Raw genomic sequence first — 18,051 nt, forward strand, 5'->3', positions numbered from 1 at the left:
CAAGTTTAAATCAAATTTCAAAAGTTTGTGAATTTTAATGTTCCATATTTTAAAGTAACAAAAAAGTTTTTTTAAGGTTTATTTTCAAAAAATAATAGCTATATTTTAGATCCACAATGCAATTTTAATTTTAAAAAAGTTATTTAAAAAGGCCATAACTGTTGCAAGGGGCTATACAGTATACATATATTCACTTTAGTAAAAAATTTCAGCAAAATATTCTATTAATCCTATTTACCAAGATAGTAGGATTAATTGTAGATTTTACCCAATTAATTTGGTCAAATGTCCAATTTTAACCTATCTTTTAATCATAATCTTTAAATGTTTATGTATTTAATTGTGTCCAAGATTACAATCAGAAACCAATTACATCACAATTGGTCAAATCATTTGGATAATAATACATTTTATTTTATCTTGCTAATGGCATTACTACACTTTTCCTTCAAGGAAAAATAGTACAATCTCGGAATAGTTGATTATTATTATTTCTTAAGATATATACTAAGCCACAGGTTTGACACAGATATTTTCTGGTCCCGATTCTCCGTTCGTAAAATCCTTGGGCGTGTATTTCTCTTCGAGTTTGGGAGCCTTGTCTAATGCGGCCGTTTTCTGGGATCTCCCGATGAACCACGAACAGAGGACCCGCTCTAGTTCAATGCACGGTGCTTCGAAAAACAACCTGATAACTAAGGCTAATATGTGACTGGTGCATAAGTTCCCGAAAAAAAGATACACCTGTAAAAGTTTAAATTTCGATAAAAATAATATTTTTGTTCTTAATAATCTTATATAGCTTTCAAAGTTAAAACTTTTAAGGCCATATCAACTAATTTGGTTATGCTAACCAATCAGGAGAATTGAGGAACAATTAAGATTTAGATATGGTTGAGGAGGTGGAAGTTCTTCAATATAGTTCGCAACTTAAGCAATAGTGCTTCATTAACCAAAAGGGTATTTTTCACTATTCCCAAGTAGAGTGATTTGACTGGGATATTTCAGTCGGAGATAAAAACAAGTCTGAAAATATTCGTTCAGTGCTTCCATAACCTTTCTCCTGTCTTAAACCCATACCACGCGCTTTAAATTAATTCATTTTCCATTTCCAATGTTAGGCAAGTTTTAAATAATATAATGTATATTTTATCTTTCTTGATTAATTTACAATTATTCCGACTGTTGACGGCTTTGTTGAAGGTAGTATTCGAATTGTTTAAATTTTTATAAAAAAATATTACAAACAATTGTAAGTAATAAGAGTAATACTTACGAATGAACTATTTGAGACGTCTTGATTTCCCAATCTCGAAAACCAATAGACCATTTGAACTATCATGTGAATCAAGTAAAGTTGGAACGACAGCTTGACTAGTGGCTGAAATCCTGGCCACGAAAGGATGTCATTGACGTAACCTGTAAGGTTTGATAATATAAAAGTTATGTATTTTAGAGTATTGGAAGGGCATTTTCTTGCATTTAAGGTCAAAGATGTGGACTTTTTCCTCCAACGAAAGTACACACATTTTTTAAATTGAACTGAAAATATATTTAATAAGGTACGAATCGCAACATTTTGCTCAAATTGTAAAACCAAGGGTGTCACTAATATTAAACAAAGCAACCTAGCTTCCGCAGCTCACAACTGATCATTTAAATCATTACTCTTTAAACAATGAGCGTAAAATATATTTGTGCATGTACCTCCTTTCCGGACGTAGCATGCGTAAACCACCCAGGCTACAGCCAATCCCCAAATGATCCTTTGAAACGCGGAGAATAGCACGACTTCCGCCGCATTGTAGGGGTGGTAATTGACCCACGGATAAGGCGCATACACTGCTATCATTCCGAAACATACCGCAATGACCCATCCAATCAGGGCTGTGCTCTACAATAAGAAACGAAATATTAGTGGCTAATAAATCCATTCGATGAATATCGAATAGCATTTATTAGCCTTCGGTAGGTTCATCGTTATTTGAGTTTCAGGGTCAAATCGAAAAACTGAAATTATTATTATTTATTATATTATATTATATTATTATATAATATATTTAAAGTATTAACTCAGCGTTGAGTTTCCTTAAGATCTTAATATAGAAATTAAATTATTTTGAACTAGAATCCATGCAAACGACGCCTGTTTACCTTTTGCGTCTATAGCGGCCAATTATCTTCAGTAGAGCGAGCTACATTTTATTCCGGGGGTAAATATTCTTGCATAGACTACGAGAGTACCCGAGGTGTTTATTGCCGATTTTGTTCAAACCGGGCTCTCATGTAGATCTATATGAGGTTTGAAATTTCCAAAAAGTAGACGTTGCATTACCCATTCGATTTGCCATGACAACGAAAAATGTTTTTGACCTCTTAAATAAAAATAAGATTTTTTCCTTATTTTACACAAAAAAGGTTCCAATTTACTCGATTTTGTTGAAATTTACCTAAATGTGGTCTAAATTTCCCATTTCGTTATTTTCAAATTAAAAAAAAAATTCGTAGGTAAAACCAATTATCCTCCTTTTTTAAATGAAGTTTTTTTTCTTTTAAGTGGTCTATATTACAGCTGACTTTAAACAAAATCGGCAATAAACACATCGGGTACTCTCCTTGTAAGCTCAATTCTCTGCAAGCACTATTTAGTATTCTCAGAACAATCAAAAAACGATTTAAAAATCAATTAATTTGCATGTGACACAAAATGTCTGAGAAAATAAAACCACGGTATTTTTAAATTGGATATTCCGTATCACAATTTACTGACTATCAAAATCATTTATCTATCGCTCTCAGCCAGAGCAGAAAAAGTCTTCACCTCCCTGCTCTTATCCGTCCAATTTATAATAAATCGGGTCATCTTAACCGTAACCAAACCAGCGCTCAAGCTACCGCGTTCACCACTTTTTCCACAGTCAACTCTCCACCATTACCACTTCCGCTTCCGCGAAGACGCCACTATGGACTTTGATAGCGAAACCACCGTCAAGGTCGTCCAGCACAAGAGACGCCACTCGGTCCCAAACTCCACCCCAGGGATGCAATAAACACAAACTACCTTCCTTTTAAGCCAGCCTGCTCGTCAACAGTTTCGTTGACCGTGCCTTAGGCTACCCGAATCCAATCGGCAGCACCGTGTTGGCCGGAAACGATAGGGATTCCGCCCCCGTTTAAACCCTGTTCCGTTGTGGGATACACTGATGCCGCCGTCGTAGCGAACGCAACTGCTACTGACATCTCTCTTCATCTATAAGCGCTGTTTTTCCTAATGTGTCAGATGTGGTGAGCTCCCAGAAAAACTAACACTGCTTTCCTTTTGTGTTTAACAATTTAATTTTTTTTTTGAGTTTTGTCTTTTAATGTGCGCGGTATGAGTCTGACTCTGATGTCTATCCCCGCTCGTGACTTTGAGGACAGTCTTCATCCCGACATCGTTTGTCTTTAGGGAACTTACGTGACACCGTTTTTGAAAATCATATGTGATTTTTTTACGTGCCCGCGCTGAATCCGGGCAGTGGTCTATAGCGATATGTCTTTTTCTCCGCCCCTACGTCTATTTCATCGACAGTTTTTAGGACCGATATCTCTGCGTTCGTTTTTAAGGCCGATCCATTTCTTTTGCTGGAATGGCGCTAGGTTTATCAAGTAGCCTGTTTCAAACTCTCCAACGAATCCACTTACCCGCGATATTTATCAATGCCTCGTCAGTTCTAGTTCTGAATAATGGTAAAACCATATGAACTGATTCAATACCTACCAACGATACTGAGGTTTTCTTGTTCCTGGCCAAAAATGTCCCCAGAAATAAACCCATGCTGTATATTCCCAGATGTGTTTGTGGTTTGTACGTAATTGTTTCGAGGTATAATGATGCTTTTCTTTAAAGTAAAAAAGAAAAACATTTATTGTCATATGATCAAAGAAAAATAACTACTGAGAGCGGAAAATAAATTAAATTCAAATCGGCCGCGTTATTTGTCGAATCTCAGAAAAACCTACTGTTTCATGAGTTCTAACAGATACAGAGATTTTTCTGAGAACTTGCATTCGTTAAAGCAAAATAGCATTTCGGCAAAATAAACACTACATGCAATTGAAATGTGTTTTTGTCTATATGCGATAAAGTGTTAAATTTATTTTAACCGCAAAATAAACTGCAAACTCTGGTATTCTCAAAAACCACTGCTGGGAACTCCGCGAAGTTGGCGATTGACCTTAATGGTGCTTTATGATTCTCAACTGGCGAGTCAAGCGCGTACGGTTCTTATAGAATAATTGAGCCCTTGCCAACAACGCCAGGAATAAAATAATGCTAACTCTCGTAGATATTTCCTAATAAAAATTGGCAGTTGTGTAAAAAGGTTTGATAGTGGGATCGCTTTTCAACTGATAAGAAATATAATTTCGATACCTTATACCGACAAGTTAGTTTATATCTCTGAAAAAACTTAAAGAACTGCAGTGAATTAATCTGTTAAGATTTAGATTTTCATAGAGGGGTAACTCCCGGAAAGATATAATATCTCGTTCCGGGAATTTAGTACACCTTTTGGCGGTCAAAAATGAAAAATTTATTAATTATGTGTTGGTGAGATAATGAAACTAGTCTCAGAATATGACATAAGCCGCGTGTCTCTATCTCAATTAATTCAAAAGGAAGACAGTGGTTGACACTAGTGGTCAAGGTCAGATACTCTATCTCGACAACGGATCCCTAGATCTTTCGCGAAATCGATTTCCATTCTTCCCAGAACCAATGAAAACAGAAAATTGTTCAAAAACCACAACACGGTCTGGGTCAATCTAAATTATAATTGCTTTTAAAAATAATTTTAATTTAAAATTTATTACTTCGCAATTAAAAATAGCTTTCGAAAATATAATCGTTAACTGTAGAATAGTTCATTGAATTATATTTTAAACTTACCCAAAATCGGATGCTTCGAATATGGCGGCGGGAGGAAATTCGAAGTAGTAATGCATATATCCATTCGCAGCGGCCGAAGCGAAAATGCTCAATCCTATGAACAACTTCCCGCAAGTTGGACTCCTTTGAAACAAAAGGATTCGACATAAGAGTTCCTGATATTATTCGTAATACTTTTAAACGCAAAAATCTTAGTTTTTAAAAAAAAATGCTCAACCAAGTTATTTATTCCAAAATCTCACGCGGAAAAATATCCTTAGAAAATAATTTATTAAAGAAAACATCGACTTTCTTTATTTAGCGCGTGTTTAAAATTTTCCATATCTACAATTGTAAATAAGCCTTCTTTAAGTCCCAAATTAAGAATGAATTTAGGTTCAAACGAGGATTGTTGAAACATGTTTCCTGGATTTTAGCACTTTTATAATATTAGCAAACGTATAATTTTGTTCATCTTATTTTTCTTATTAGCATCGTGACAAAATGCATTGTAAACGCGTATTAAAAAAACCTAGGTTTGTAAAAACTGTATTTGACGAAGCGCGCGATTTAAAAACGTGTCTGATTATCTCGCTTGGAAGATTTGGAACGCGCACCGGGAGGAAGGGACGGTTAGAGTTTGAAATAAAAATTCAGTTTATATATTCGATTTAAGAAGGAGCTGTTGCGCTTTATTTTGGGGAGTAAATTTCGGATTCATCTGGGCATTATTATAGTTTTGATAAAGACCTTTAGATATTGCAGTGTTTTTTTATTTAATTTTATTTGTTTATACTCTCAAATCAACAGTTTACATTTGTTTATATTTTATTTCGGAGCCACATCGCCTGCATAAGCCAGTAACCATCAACTTATACATTGTATACAAATAGTTGAGGGATCGACATAATTTTGAATTATTTATAGATTAATTTTCTAGGGTAATCATAGAGTTTGCGCTGACATATACGTAGAATTTTATTAACAAGAACAAATAATGGGCGCAAAACAAAGTAACGCGTATTTCCTCAAGCAATAATGCCATACAGCATCTGAGACTGAATTAAGGCGAAGTATATCATCCGCAATAAATTTTATTGTAAAAACTTACTCAAAATTATCATTTTATAACATGTCTCATTGATTTTTATATTGACTGAACATGTATATCCCAGTTTAATTGTCCAGCAATATAGACACCTAGATATTTAATTAAATTTATTTTTTATAATTCGGTGCACGTACAAGATAAAGAAGTGCAATCTGGTTTATGGACTATCAAGTCAAATTTCTCATTTAATTTTCTAATAGAAAACATAACAAATTTAGTCTTAGAAATATTCAAGCTCAATAAACTCTTCACCAATTCTCGATAAACAATTCTAAGACCCGCAGTAGCTTTTTCAAATACTGATTCCCACGAGTCGCTAATATATAGTAGTGTAGTATCTTCGGCAAATGAAATTAATAAGTCTGATAATTTGGAGTCACAAAATTCATTAATATAAACAAGGAATAGAATGGGGCCCAAAATAGTACCTAGTTTGAGGTACGCCATAATTAACTGTGATAATGTCACTATAGTCACTACCTATACGAACATTCTGTTTCCTATTAGCTAAGTAGCTTTTAAATAAGTTTAGAGGTATACCTCTTACTCCATAATCATTAGTTTAACAAGTAAAAGGTCATGTGAAATAGTATTAAAAGCCTTTGCTAGTTATAGAAATACTGAAAGCACCTTTTTGTCACTATCTAGTGCATTAGAAACATTTCTAGTAAAATTATAGATTGCATCGCTTGTGCTAATACCTTTCTGGAAGCCAAATTGATTTTGTGAGATAATTTTATGTTTATCTAGATATTCCACTAAGCGATTTTTTAGACAGGCCTCATAAATTTTAAACAATTATTCAGCTTATTTTTGCTTCCAGATTTAGGAATCGGTATCACAATGGCTATTTTAAAAATATCCGGAAATAAACCCTTTGCAATACTACTATTTATAATATTATGTAGTTAGCAATATTTTTTTAAACATTTGCGTTAATTCTGTCATAGCCAACTTCAGTAGCATTTTTAACTTTAGTATTTCATTTTTTAATTCATAATAATCAACTAGTTTAAAAAAATTGAGTTAAAGTTTGATAAACCATTTACATTGGTCGTCCGTCTTTTATCAGGCGGTTCGTGTTCTCTTAAAATGTGTTCAGCCATTTTATTACCAACATTAGCAAAATAATTATTAAATAAATTCCCACACTGTTTTGGGTATTTTACGGCATCAATTTCGATATTATTTACTGAATCAATTATGGTTGATATTGGAAGTTTTGATTTTGTTCTAGAAGTCGAATCGTTAAGGACTTGCCAGATTTTGCGATTGTTCTTGCCACATTTTAATTTTTTTTTACATAATAAATATTCTTGGCAATTTTTATTAAATTACTTAACTTATTACGAAATGTTGTATATTGTGATTTGAGAGAGTAATTGAATGGTTCCCTAAGACATTTACGTTTCATTTTATGTCTTTTTTGATTGAATTAACCAAGCCCACTGTTATCCATGGCTTTATTAACTTAATCTTCTTGGTTGTTTGATTAGTGTTAGTAATACACGGATAAGTTAATATAAAAATTTAAATATTCAGTAAAAGTTTCAAACGCGGTATTTACATTATCAGTTTTATAAACTGCAGACTTGTTTTCAAAACCCAAAAGCAATCCTAATTTCTCAAAGAACATTGTTATCACAATTTGAGATAGTTCACTATTAATATTAATAAGAATTGGGAAATTATCAGTGGTGAATACTTTTAAAATTCAGCAAATAGAATCTCTTTGAGTATTAACTGTAACAAAACAATGGTCCAAGCATGTTTGACTTGAACTTCTAGTAATATTCTTTATTAATGGGCCAAAACCATGTAAGTATAAGATATCCAAATAGTCTGAGTTGCCGGATGCAAGATAATTAGATGATATGTCTATGTTTATATCACCTATAATAATGCAGTTTTTAAAATTTAACCTGTCAAAAGACTCAAAAGTGAGCTCGAGATGAAATAAAAATGCTTCTAGATTCCTATTCGGGGAACGATGTATACATAAAACACGATAAATCGAGGAGTCAACCATACGGATATCGATACAAATTGCATGTACATAACCAATAGATATTTCAACAAACTCTGTTTTAATTGTATTTTTAACGAAAACGACTACACCATCATTTTGATTTAGGTAATTAATAATAATAATAATAATAATAATTTATTTATTATTATTATTATTTTGATTTAGGTAATTAGTGGTGAAAATAAGTATAATTCGCGATTCCACTTAACTTTGGTGCCGAAACCCGGGAAATTTCAGTGTATGCCGGAATTTATTACGTCTCCAATCAGTCGCATTTAGAAGAAGATTTCCCACATCATAATAGAGCTTCGCAACAGCTACATAATGGGTCTTCTAACAGTCACTAAGAGTAGAAGAGCAGCTACAAAGAGAAGCGCCACAAGGGTAAAAAATCTCCTCGAAACGGAATTGAACAGCGATGAGCCTGATATCCATAAAATCGAAGGATATTTCAAAGTATTGGTTGAAAAGGTGACGATGTTGGAATCCTACGAAGCAGAGTTGATTCAGTAATTAGAGACGGACGCCAAGTTGGAAGCAGACCTCGCAGAGTCACAAGAGTACATTGACGAACTGAAGATCATTATTGCACGTTCGAAGAGTATGCTGGAAAGACGCATCAAGGAAAACCGTCGTTGAAACGATTCGAGTAGCAGCGATTCTGACGATGAAAGCACCATCAGTAGAGGCAGAGGGAGAAGAAAAAACGCCAAAGTCGCTCCATCGGTCAAGCTGCCTAAGCTGGGAATTCGTCGTTTCAACGGAACAATCTCTGGATGGCAATAATTTTGGACGAATTTCCAAAACATCATACACAAAAGATTGATAAGTATAGTTACTTGTTATCTTATTTGGAGGAAGCCGCATTGAGAACAGTTGAAGGGCTAACACTATCTGAAGCGAATTACGACAACGCTATCGAAGAACTATACGAAAGATTTGGACGCTAGGACATAATAGTAAGCGAGCACATGAATATTCTACTAAACCTGCCAATCGTGAAAAGATCTAACGATATTACTGGACTTCGTAAACTGAACGATACTTGTCGAGTGCAAGTCAAAAGTCTCGAATCCTTGGGAGTTATAGATCAGTCGTACGGCAGTCTTTTATGTCCTATCATTACGCAACGATTACCTGAATATATCACGCTACCTTTCAGTCGGCAACATTTTGACGACGAACAGCTAAAAATTGAAGATTTACTCAAGTTTCTCCAGAAGGAGATTGCAAGTAGAGAAAGAGCCCTCGTCCTAGGACAAGGAGTGGAATCAGAGTAACCGTGGCACCCACAAGCGTCGCACTTGCAAGGTTTGCATTATCATAATTTCTGCCAAGAAAACAGATATAATCATAATCCGTCTAGCGCGGCCGCCTTAACAATGGGTATTGGAACTAGGCCGTGTCTTTATTGTGAACAGACAAACCACTCTACAACTGACTGCGAAAAGATGTCAGTCAGAGACAAGAAAAACGAACTAATGCGGAAAAGACGTTGTTTCTTGTGCTTGAGAGAAAACCACCACGCGCGAGAGTGAACGTCAGAGGATGCAGGAAATGCAATCTTCGACATCACACTAGCCTCTGCGAACAAACTGAAAATTACACGGGAGAAAAAACGCGATCGCAAATATCGCAACAAGAGACTACCAAAACCAAGGAAGTTGCCCAATTGTCTGCGGGCGTAACAAGTTGTCGGAATGAAGTTGTTCAACTACAGACAGCTCTGGCCATAGGGCAGAAGCCAGGAGATAAAGAACTAGTACCAGTACGTTGCCTTCTCGACAACGGCAGCCATGTTACGTTCATTAAAGAAAGCGTTTCGAGAAAACTTGGATCCGAAGTCGTCAGAGAGAAATATCTGAAGTTAAATAGTTTCGGTAGCGCAAGACCAGAAATCGTAAAGAGAATGTCGTGGAGAGTACGGCTGCAATAGTTGATTTTATAAAATAGCAAGTGGTCTTGCCCAACTTCTTAAAATGTTGCTCTTACGTCACAAGACCGAGCTTTATTAGTACATTCTTCGCACGAGCGATTTGCACGTGCCCTAGAAAAACCTATATTGCTCGCGAGTGTAGCGCGCGCTCGTATACTTGTCAAAGTAAGAGACTGTGACGTAAGAGCAACATTGAAACAAGAAGGCCACGTTACTTTATAAAAAGAACTATTGAGAAGTCGTCACAATCCGAAGAAAAACGTGATCATTGGAGCTTTTGAAGCCCGGAAATCTGTGGTTCCGTCTTCTCGGTTCCAGGAGCCGATTTAGCAGACGCATTTAAAAATAGAGGGTTATTACTGGCAGACGCAACATCAGTTAACGTTGAAACTCGCAACCCGTACGCGGTTGATGAACTATTTGGAGCAGATTTTCTATGGGCAGTCGCGAGTGGGAGATCAGAACGTGTCGGAAGTTTTCTAACCGCATTGGAAACTACATTTGGATGGACTTTACAAGGTCCCGTAGTAGTCGCATCACACGCGAATGGAATTAATACCGTCGCAATCATGAGAGTAAGCGTTGAAGAGCAACAATATGAAGAGCTATCGACTCAACTTCGCAAGTTTTCGGAGCTGGAGTCGTTCGGTATTTTGCAAAACGAAAAAGAATCTTAATCCAAGAGCGATGCCCTAGAAACAATTCGCAAAAACTACGACATACTCAAGCGGTCGCCATACAGTCGCGTTGCCATGGAAATCGGACACGTCTAATCTCGCAAATAATTACGCAGCTGCCGCCAAACGCACGTCGGATTTGCTGTACAATCTCCGTATACAGCCTGGCATTTTAAAATAGTACAACGCAATCATTAAAGATCAACTTGAAAACGGAGTCATAGAGGAAGTGAAGCCTAACACTTTAAAAGGATAACGTGTCTATTACATGTCACATCGGGCTACCACAACTAAAATTCACATTGTTTATGACGCATCATCACGCGCATTGGGAGTCAGGTCGCTTAATGACTGTCTGGAAGTCGAATCGAACTTGAACCCGAATCTCTATGATATTGTATTACGATTTCGTGAAAACAAAGTTGCTTTGACCGGAGACATAGAGAAGGCGTTTCTTCAAATAGAAGGTAGAGACGAAGATCGTGACGCATTGAGATTTCTATGGGTGGAAGTTGAGAACAATAATGCAGCTGTCGGTCTAAAAACTTACAGATTTACCCGAGTACCATTTGGAGTTACGTCTAGCCCGTTTTTGTTAGCGGCAACGATACGGACTCACGCACAAAAATATCAGAAATCAAACCCTGAAATCAGCAGAATTCTCGATAATTCCTTGTATGTAGATGATCTCTTGTCTGGCGCGAATTCAGTTGAAAAGGCATATTATTTGATACGCGAATCCGTGGAAGTTATAAACGACGCCGGAATGAGTCTCAGGAAGTGGCAAACTAACTCTCCTGATCTGAAACAACTTTTGAATGATAACAACATTGATAAAACTCGTATTGAAAAACAGCCAAATTCACGCAATCTAAAGTTCTTGGACTTTCGTGGGACAGTTCAAGCGACAATTTAATTTTTGACACTAAAGATATTTTCGAATTTATCAAGAACCGATCTTGCACTAAGCGATGGGTAGTGAAGTCTGTTGCAAAGGTCTTCGACCCACTTGGATTCTTGTCTCCGTTCATCGTTCGGGCAAAAATTATCTTACAACAACTTTGGGAGAAAGGAATAGGTTGGGACGAAACCCTTCCTCAAGATTTGAATGACATTTTTGATTCTTGGTGCTCCGAACTAAAAGACTTGAAAGAAGTTAACATTCCACGCTTCTATTTCACTGGAGTCAAAGAAGTTCATGTTACAACTATCAAGTTACACTGTTTCACAGATGCAAGCCAGCAAGCATATGCAGCCGTCGGTATCGGAGTAAATATGGAGAAATTCGATCAACTCTGATCAAGTCGAAATCTAGAGTTGCCCCGCTAAAGAAACTATCATTACAGAGACTCGAGTTGATGGGAGCAGTATTGGGAGCTGAACTAAGCAACAACCTCCTGAAAACACTCGAAGTGAAGCCGAGTAAATTTTATATGTGGACAGATTCCCAAATTACTCTTGGCTAGATTAAAGTAACAGCGTCAAGATGGAAGGAATTGGCGTTATTGTAGTAGTGCTGAAAACCCCGCTGATATCCCAACTAGAGGTCGGAAGCTTAAAGATCTATCGGCGGATACATTTTGGTGGAATGGTCCAACGTTTCTACAAGAGGACGCTATAAACAAAGAAATCGTAACTAATAACGCAAGAACCGAAGAACCGCAAGAAGAACTACACAGTGTTATTCAAGTTCTGACGGTCGTAAACAGACCGGATCAAAGTTACCTTATCGACATCAAAATGTATCGCACTATAGAGTCTCTCTATCGTGTGACCGCTTGGACATTTCGCTTCATTCACAATTTGGATAAAAATAACTCTAAGCGTTAGGGGGAGCTAATAGCTGAAGAAATTCAGAAAGCCGAAATATACTGGATAAAAACCACGCAAAAGGATCAATTTGCCGAAGAAGTTGAACGCTTAACTAAGCAAATGGAGCTCAATCGAGACTCAAGAATTAAGACACTTCATCCGATATTAGATACAAACGGTCTTCTTTGCGTGGATAGCAGAATTCACGGAAGTGGCCTATCCTACGAACAAATGCATCCTTGGATTCTCGCACCGAATCATCCGTTTACTACGCTTTTTGTAACACGTTCGCATGAAAAGGTAATGCACGCAGGAGTCACAAGCTTTACGGGAAAAAGTCTGGCTAATCAAGAGTCGGAGATTTGTGCAATCTGTCTTAAAGTCGCGTCCTATTGGCCAGTATTTTCGCGCAACGCCATCGCAATCTAGTATGGGACCCCTACCGGAAGCCCGAACTACACAAGCACCACCATTTGATGTTTGTGGAATGGACTTCGCTGGACCACTAAGCGATGGCCGAAAAGCTTACTTAGCGTTATTTACATGTGCCGTCACTCGCGCAATACATTTGGTGAAACAAGCCTTACGGAAATTACTTGAAAGCGCAAGATTGACCCACGAAAAATTGGAAACCTTTATCACGGAAGCTGAGGCTGCTATAAACTCTAGGCCTATCATTACGCCATTAACGCCCGCTCATTTTCTGTTGGGAGACCGAACTAACGCTCTACCATCGAGGAAGTTCCCTCCAGAATCCGCATCAGCCACAAGACCGGATTTGACCCGCCGGCTTAAATATCGTCAAACCATAATCGAAGGATTCTGGAACAGAAGGAAGAAGGAATATCTACTTCAGTTGAGATCTGCACACCATCGCACTCCGAACAAAATTACCCATGCAACCGCTGAAAGAAGGGGACGTTGTTATCATTGCTGAGGAAAAAACACCGAGGCTTTGTTGGAAAATGGGTGTGGTCGAAGAAATCTTCGTCGGAGGCGATAGATACATTCGTTCATGTTTGGTACGAGTAACCAACGGGACGAGACGTCGCAGACCCATAGAATTACTATACAGCTTGGAACTGTAAAAGATTATCATTGAACTGTTCAATTCTATCGGGGGGAGTATGTTGGAACATGTTTCCTGGATTTTAGCACTTTTATATTATTAGCAAACGTATAATTTTGTTCATTTTATTCTTTTTATTAGCATCGTGACAAAACGCATTGTAAACGCGTATTAAGAAAACCTAGGTTTGTGAAACCTCTATTTGACGAAGCGCGCGATTTAAAAACGTGTCTGATTATCTCGCTTGGAAGATTTGGAGACAGAGTTTGAAATAAAAATTCAGTTTATATATTCGATTTAAGAAGGAGTTGTTGCGCTTAATTTTGGGGAGTAAATTTCGGATTCATCTGGGCATTATACGAAAACCGCATATTTTTATAGTTTTGTTAAAGACCATTAGATATTTCAGTGGATAAGTCGCGATTACACAAGGATGAATATGGAACCATGGCAGCTTAAAACTTGTCTTTTTTAAATTTTGTAGAATCAGCTTCGTCTTCAGTACAGATTAATAAAATTTTAATACATCATTAATTATTTAAAAGTTTTGAAATCATTTCATGGTATATTTTATTTTATTTTAATAAAATTCTCGGAAGGTCGCGTTTATTGATACCATGAAGTAGCAGAACTTTTATTTTGAAAATTTAAATAGTCATAGGAAACCATGAAAAAGGAATAAAATATAAACAAATATCTCATTAATTGAACGTTTTAGTATTCCATAAATATTATCGTTATATTTTGGAAAATATATTATTCACGTTGTCTACTTTATCAATATAAAAATATATTGCCTACTAATAATTATGATAGCAGTGTCGCTGCTCATGGTTTGTACAAAATGAAAAATGTTTATACTAGTGGCCCCCAAAAAAAATTCCAAATAAATAATTTTAAATTGTTCTACCTGAATAGAATAAAGAAGTAAACGATTGCAACCAGGAACAATTGCAAGTCAGCCGACAGATACCACATGTGGCTCACGCACTTCAAGTAAAGAATTAAAACTCAGTTAGGAAAGCATAATTATCGAAAGCATCTTAGCAAAAACGTATCAACACTACTTTTTAAAAAAATTAAAAACTTCCTTATTTTAAAATTAACTGGGATTCTAAATTTTAGTTTTTAACTAATACATTTTTAATTTCATTAGGTGTTTGAGCTCACTTCTACTTTTGTGAACTAAAAAGGATTCTGTCTGCATTCTTGTATTTGAATAGGTTAAAATTCAACTTTAAGCAGGGTAACTCATTTTTCTTACCTCTTCACAATAACCTATAAGCTCCAAAAAGGTAGTTTTAGAAGCGCGACTTAGCGGAAAAACGGCAAATCTTGTTTTCTTTTAAATATCATTGAAATAATCTCGAATCATTATATAAGCATAAATACTTACTTGTTCATTGTATGGCAAAAAATTACTGATGAATAATAAATTAGTCCACCAATTTTTATGGCAATTTTGAGAATAATCATAAAGAAGAAATTTGTAATCAGGTCCAGAAGCCATCAGTGGCAACAACATTGCCAGACCGGTATACAAAATCATGTTGGGTAAGAACCTTCAAAATTAAAAACCAATATTAAATTTTCTATCCACTTTCTTCTACAAAAAATAAAATATAAAGCAGAAATAATCCTGTTAATTATAGGCATTTGGTTTATAATAATAATAATAATATGAAAAATAGTTATAATAATAAGAAGAATTTTAATTATAAGAAGAAAAAGAATTATACTTCTAAGAAAAATAATTATAATAATATTAATCAGAGGAAGATATATAATAATAAAAAATAATATAAAAATGAGAAGAAAAAAAAGAAATATTAAAAATAAGAAGGAAAAAAATAAAAAATAATAAGAATTTGTTGAGTGTGCCGAAATAAAGTACAATTTCTAACACGATTCCTATTTGATGGTTTTCAAACCTATATTAAAACGTTAATTGCTTTTTCATTTAATCTACGTTAGTTCAGATCACGAGAAACATCATTTTATTGGTGGCATAAATCCCTTAACATTTTGACGAGTAGCTAATCGACGTTTTCCATTCAACGGGTAACTTTGATAAAGTGGTCCTATAATTCTTTGTCAATATGAAGAGGCCAGCATTGAGCTTACTCAGTAGATGTGCCACCTAGCCCCAAGAAAATTTAACGTTTTCCTGGTTAAGATAGCAGATTACCCATCCTGACCAGCGTAATCTATAACGCTACAAATAAATCTAATCAAAACTGTTTATGATTAAGGGCGATTCAGAACGCAAAGGTTTGAAGATTAAAAACTCGTTTAATATTAACATAAAATACTTACAAGACAATTAAAACACTTCTAAATACCTAAAAGCTAAATGGCCAAAGTCCCTACGCTAAACGCTATCCTAAATTCTTATACTAAAATGTTATTAAAATAATATACTAATTACAAATTCTTTAGATTATACATTAAATGAAATGATTAAAACGGCACTAACATTAAGTGGAAGATATAAACAGCAATCTTGGTTATTTTTCGGTTCGGTAGTGACGAGTAGTTTTAGATTTCTAAATTAGGTTTTTGACGACCAAAAACGGGGTACCCCACTGACTACCTAATGCGCGACTACTTATCGAAAGCGGAGACGAACTCCTCAATACGGCGAACACGAAGTTCTTGATAATGCCAACGAATGGCCTACGCGTGCAATCTGGGTAACCCAGCGAGTCAAATGTTACTTATCTCCGCGTGGGCTCATTAGAGCGTCGGCTCCGGCGTCCTAAGGCTGCTGGGGTCGATGCCGTTGACAGAGCGTAGTTGGTGCTGGTCGAAGTCCCATCGGTGAACGAAAACTACATTTCGGTAACTGCTTGACGACTGCCCTAATTTAAACTGTTCACGACTGTGGAGCGTAGAGTTTCAGCTTCTGGTCGAAGTCGGATAGACGTGGTTAGTCGAACGTCCAAGTTTGTTCTGCCGTTTTGCCGCTTCTCACTTATTTTTCTTTCCCGTCCAGTATTTCACCACACTTTCTAAACTTCCCCATCTACGTCACTACCGTCCGGGTATTTTCACAAATCGCGATATTTTGAACCGTATGGAATCTTCCCGAAACATTTGAAAGTAACTATATACATACTTAAAAAAACTATAACAAAAGGGGTAAGCCCTCGCGTTCTATTGTTAAGAAAGAGGGGACGTTCTAGGGTAAAAACCAGCTGGCCAGGAGCGGAAATTGACCATCTTTCCCAACACTCCCTTTCCTGCCTTTTTGGAAATTATGTTTTAGTCCTATATTATAATATTTAAATTATTATGGCGATGTTAATTATTTATTTTAATTAACCCAAAATTATCGTTACAAAAAGACTAAATAATTATTGTCGCTTTTCGTACTCATTTATTTTTATTGAAACTTAAGGCTTTGCTATCAAAAATTTATTATTATTATAAATATTATTATTATCATTATTATTTCTATTAATTAAAGAAATATACCAAGAAACTACTTATTTATTCTTAGGGAGTATAACTCTAGGGAAGCGATCCGTAGACATCATGGTAAAAAAAATTCCAAGTGCGATATGGGGAAGGAAAAACGGCACCGGTGGGTGCTTCAATCGCTTCGAAAGACGTATGCTTTAGGGAACCAATGAGATACCTCGGGCTGATTTAGTTGGAAGCAGCTTACATTTCGAACTTGTGATCATTTTTAAGACCGTCTTAACATTCTGGCATTCACATATCTAATAAGCGTCTAGTAACTGTTGATTTTCTTTCATTTATTAATTACGCTAAGAAAATATGTTAGTTAACCTAACAAAAATATTTGTGCCAAACACTAGCAGATCCTTTTTTATTTAAGAATGTTTCTGACTAAATAAAAATAAACCACAATAGAACTACTTATATTATCACAAATTAAACATAAGAAATGTACCTCTCGGCAAGTTATGGTATTGTCTTTGTTACAAATTTTATCTCTTAGTTTGATTAAATATTGTTCCTTACCTCCAAATCCTCCTCAATATGGCCATGATTGGATTGAAGATCCGATGCTGGTCGTAAGTTGAAACCATGGTGTAGGCTACCAAAGCTCCACTTCGTAAAATGCGAAAGATCGATTTGTCTTTCGTCTCTGGTTATATATCTCAATAATACTTACGTAATAAAGAAGAACGAATCCACGCACATGAAACATCCATAAACGACCATCATAAAGAAATTGTTCATAATCGGTTGGATATTAAGCGCTTCTCCTATTGAATACAAGTATTTAAGTAGAAATATGAATCCTTAATAGACTTTCTAGTTGTGTAAAAACAAAAGTCAATGTAGGAAAAAATCTGTTCAACGGAAATATCTTAGAAGCTCAAGCCCAGTTCACACTATACAAATAATTGGGCCATTTAATTGAAACCAACTAATTGTAAGCAAGAAAATTGAATAGTGTGAACAGAAAAATTGTTACCATTGTTCCAACTTTTTACCTCTCCGAGGGGACTTTGTACCCTAGGAGGGGTTATACA

The 18,051-nt window shown here is 35.8% G+C and overlaps 1 protein-coding gene across 1 annotated transcript in view; it reads right to left on the minus strand.

Annotated features, from left to right (window-relative positions):
* Positions 1-224: 224 nt before the first annotated feature.
* Positions 225-18,051, minus strand: part of LOC149933521 (O-acyltransferase like protein-like) — a 32,528-nt gene continuing 14,701 nt past the window's right edge. The window contains exons 7-15 of the mRNA XM_090156203.1: positions 17,688-17,781; positions 17,534-17,623; positions 14,940-15,105; positions 14,454-14,533; positions 4,931-5,053; positions 3,761-3,881; positions 1,708-1,894; positions 1,277-1,419; positions 225-744 (exon numbers count right to left, since the gene is read on the minus strand). Of these exons, the coding sequence (XP_090012329.1) occupies positions 508-744; positions 1,277-1,419; positions 1,708-1,894; positions 3,761-3,881; positions 4,931-5,053; positions 14,454-14,533; positions 14,940-15,105; positions 17,534-17,623; positions 17,688-17,781 (1,241 nt within the window). The 3' untranslated portion in view covers positions 225-507. The remainder of the gene's footprint in view (positions 745-1,276; positions 1,420-1,707; positions 1,895-3,760; positions 3,882-4,930; positions 5,054-14,453; positions 14,534-14,939; positions 15,106-17,533; positions 17,624-17,687; positions 17,782-18,051) is intronic.

This window comes from Leiobunum rupestre, chromosome 8, assembly GCF_980474605.1.
Source record: "Leiobunum rupestre chromosome 8, qqLeiRupe1.1.hap1, whole genome shotgun sequence".
NCBI lineage: Eukaryota > Metazoa > Arthropoda > Arachnida > Opiliones > Sclerosomatidae > Leiobunum > Leiobunum rupestre.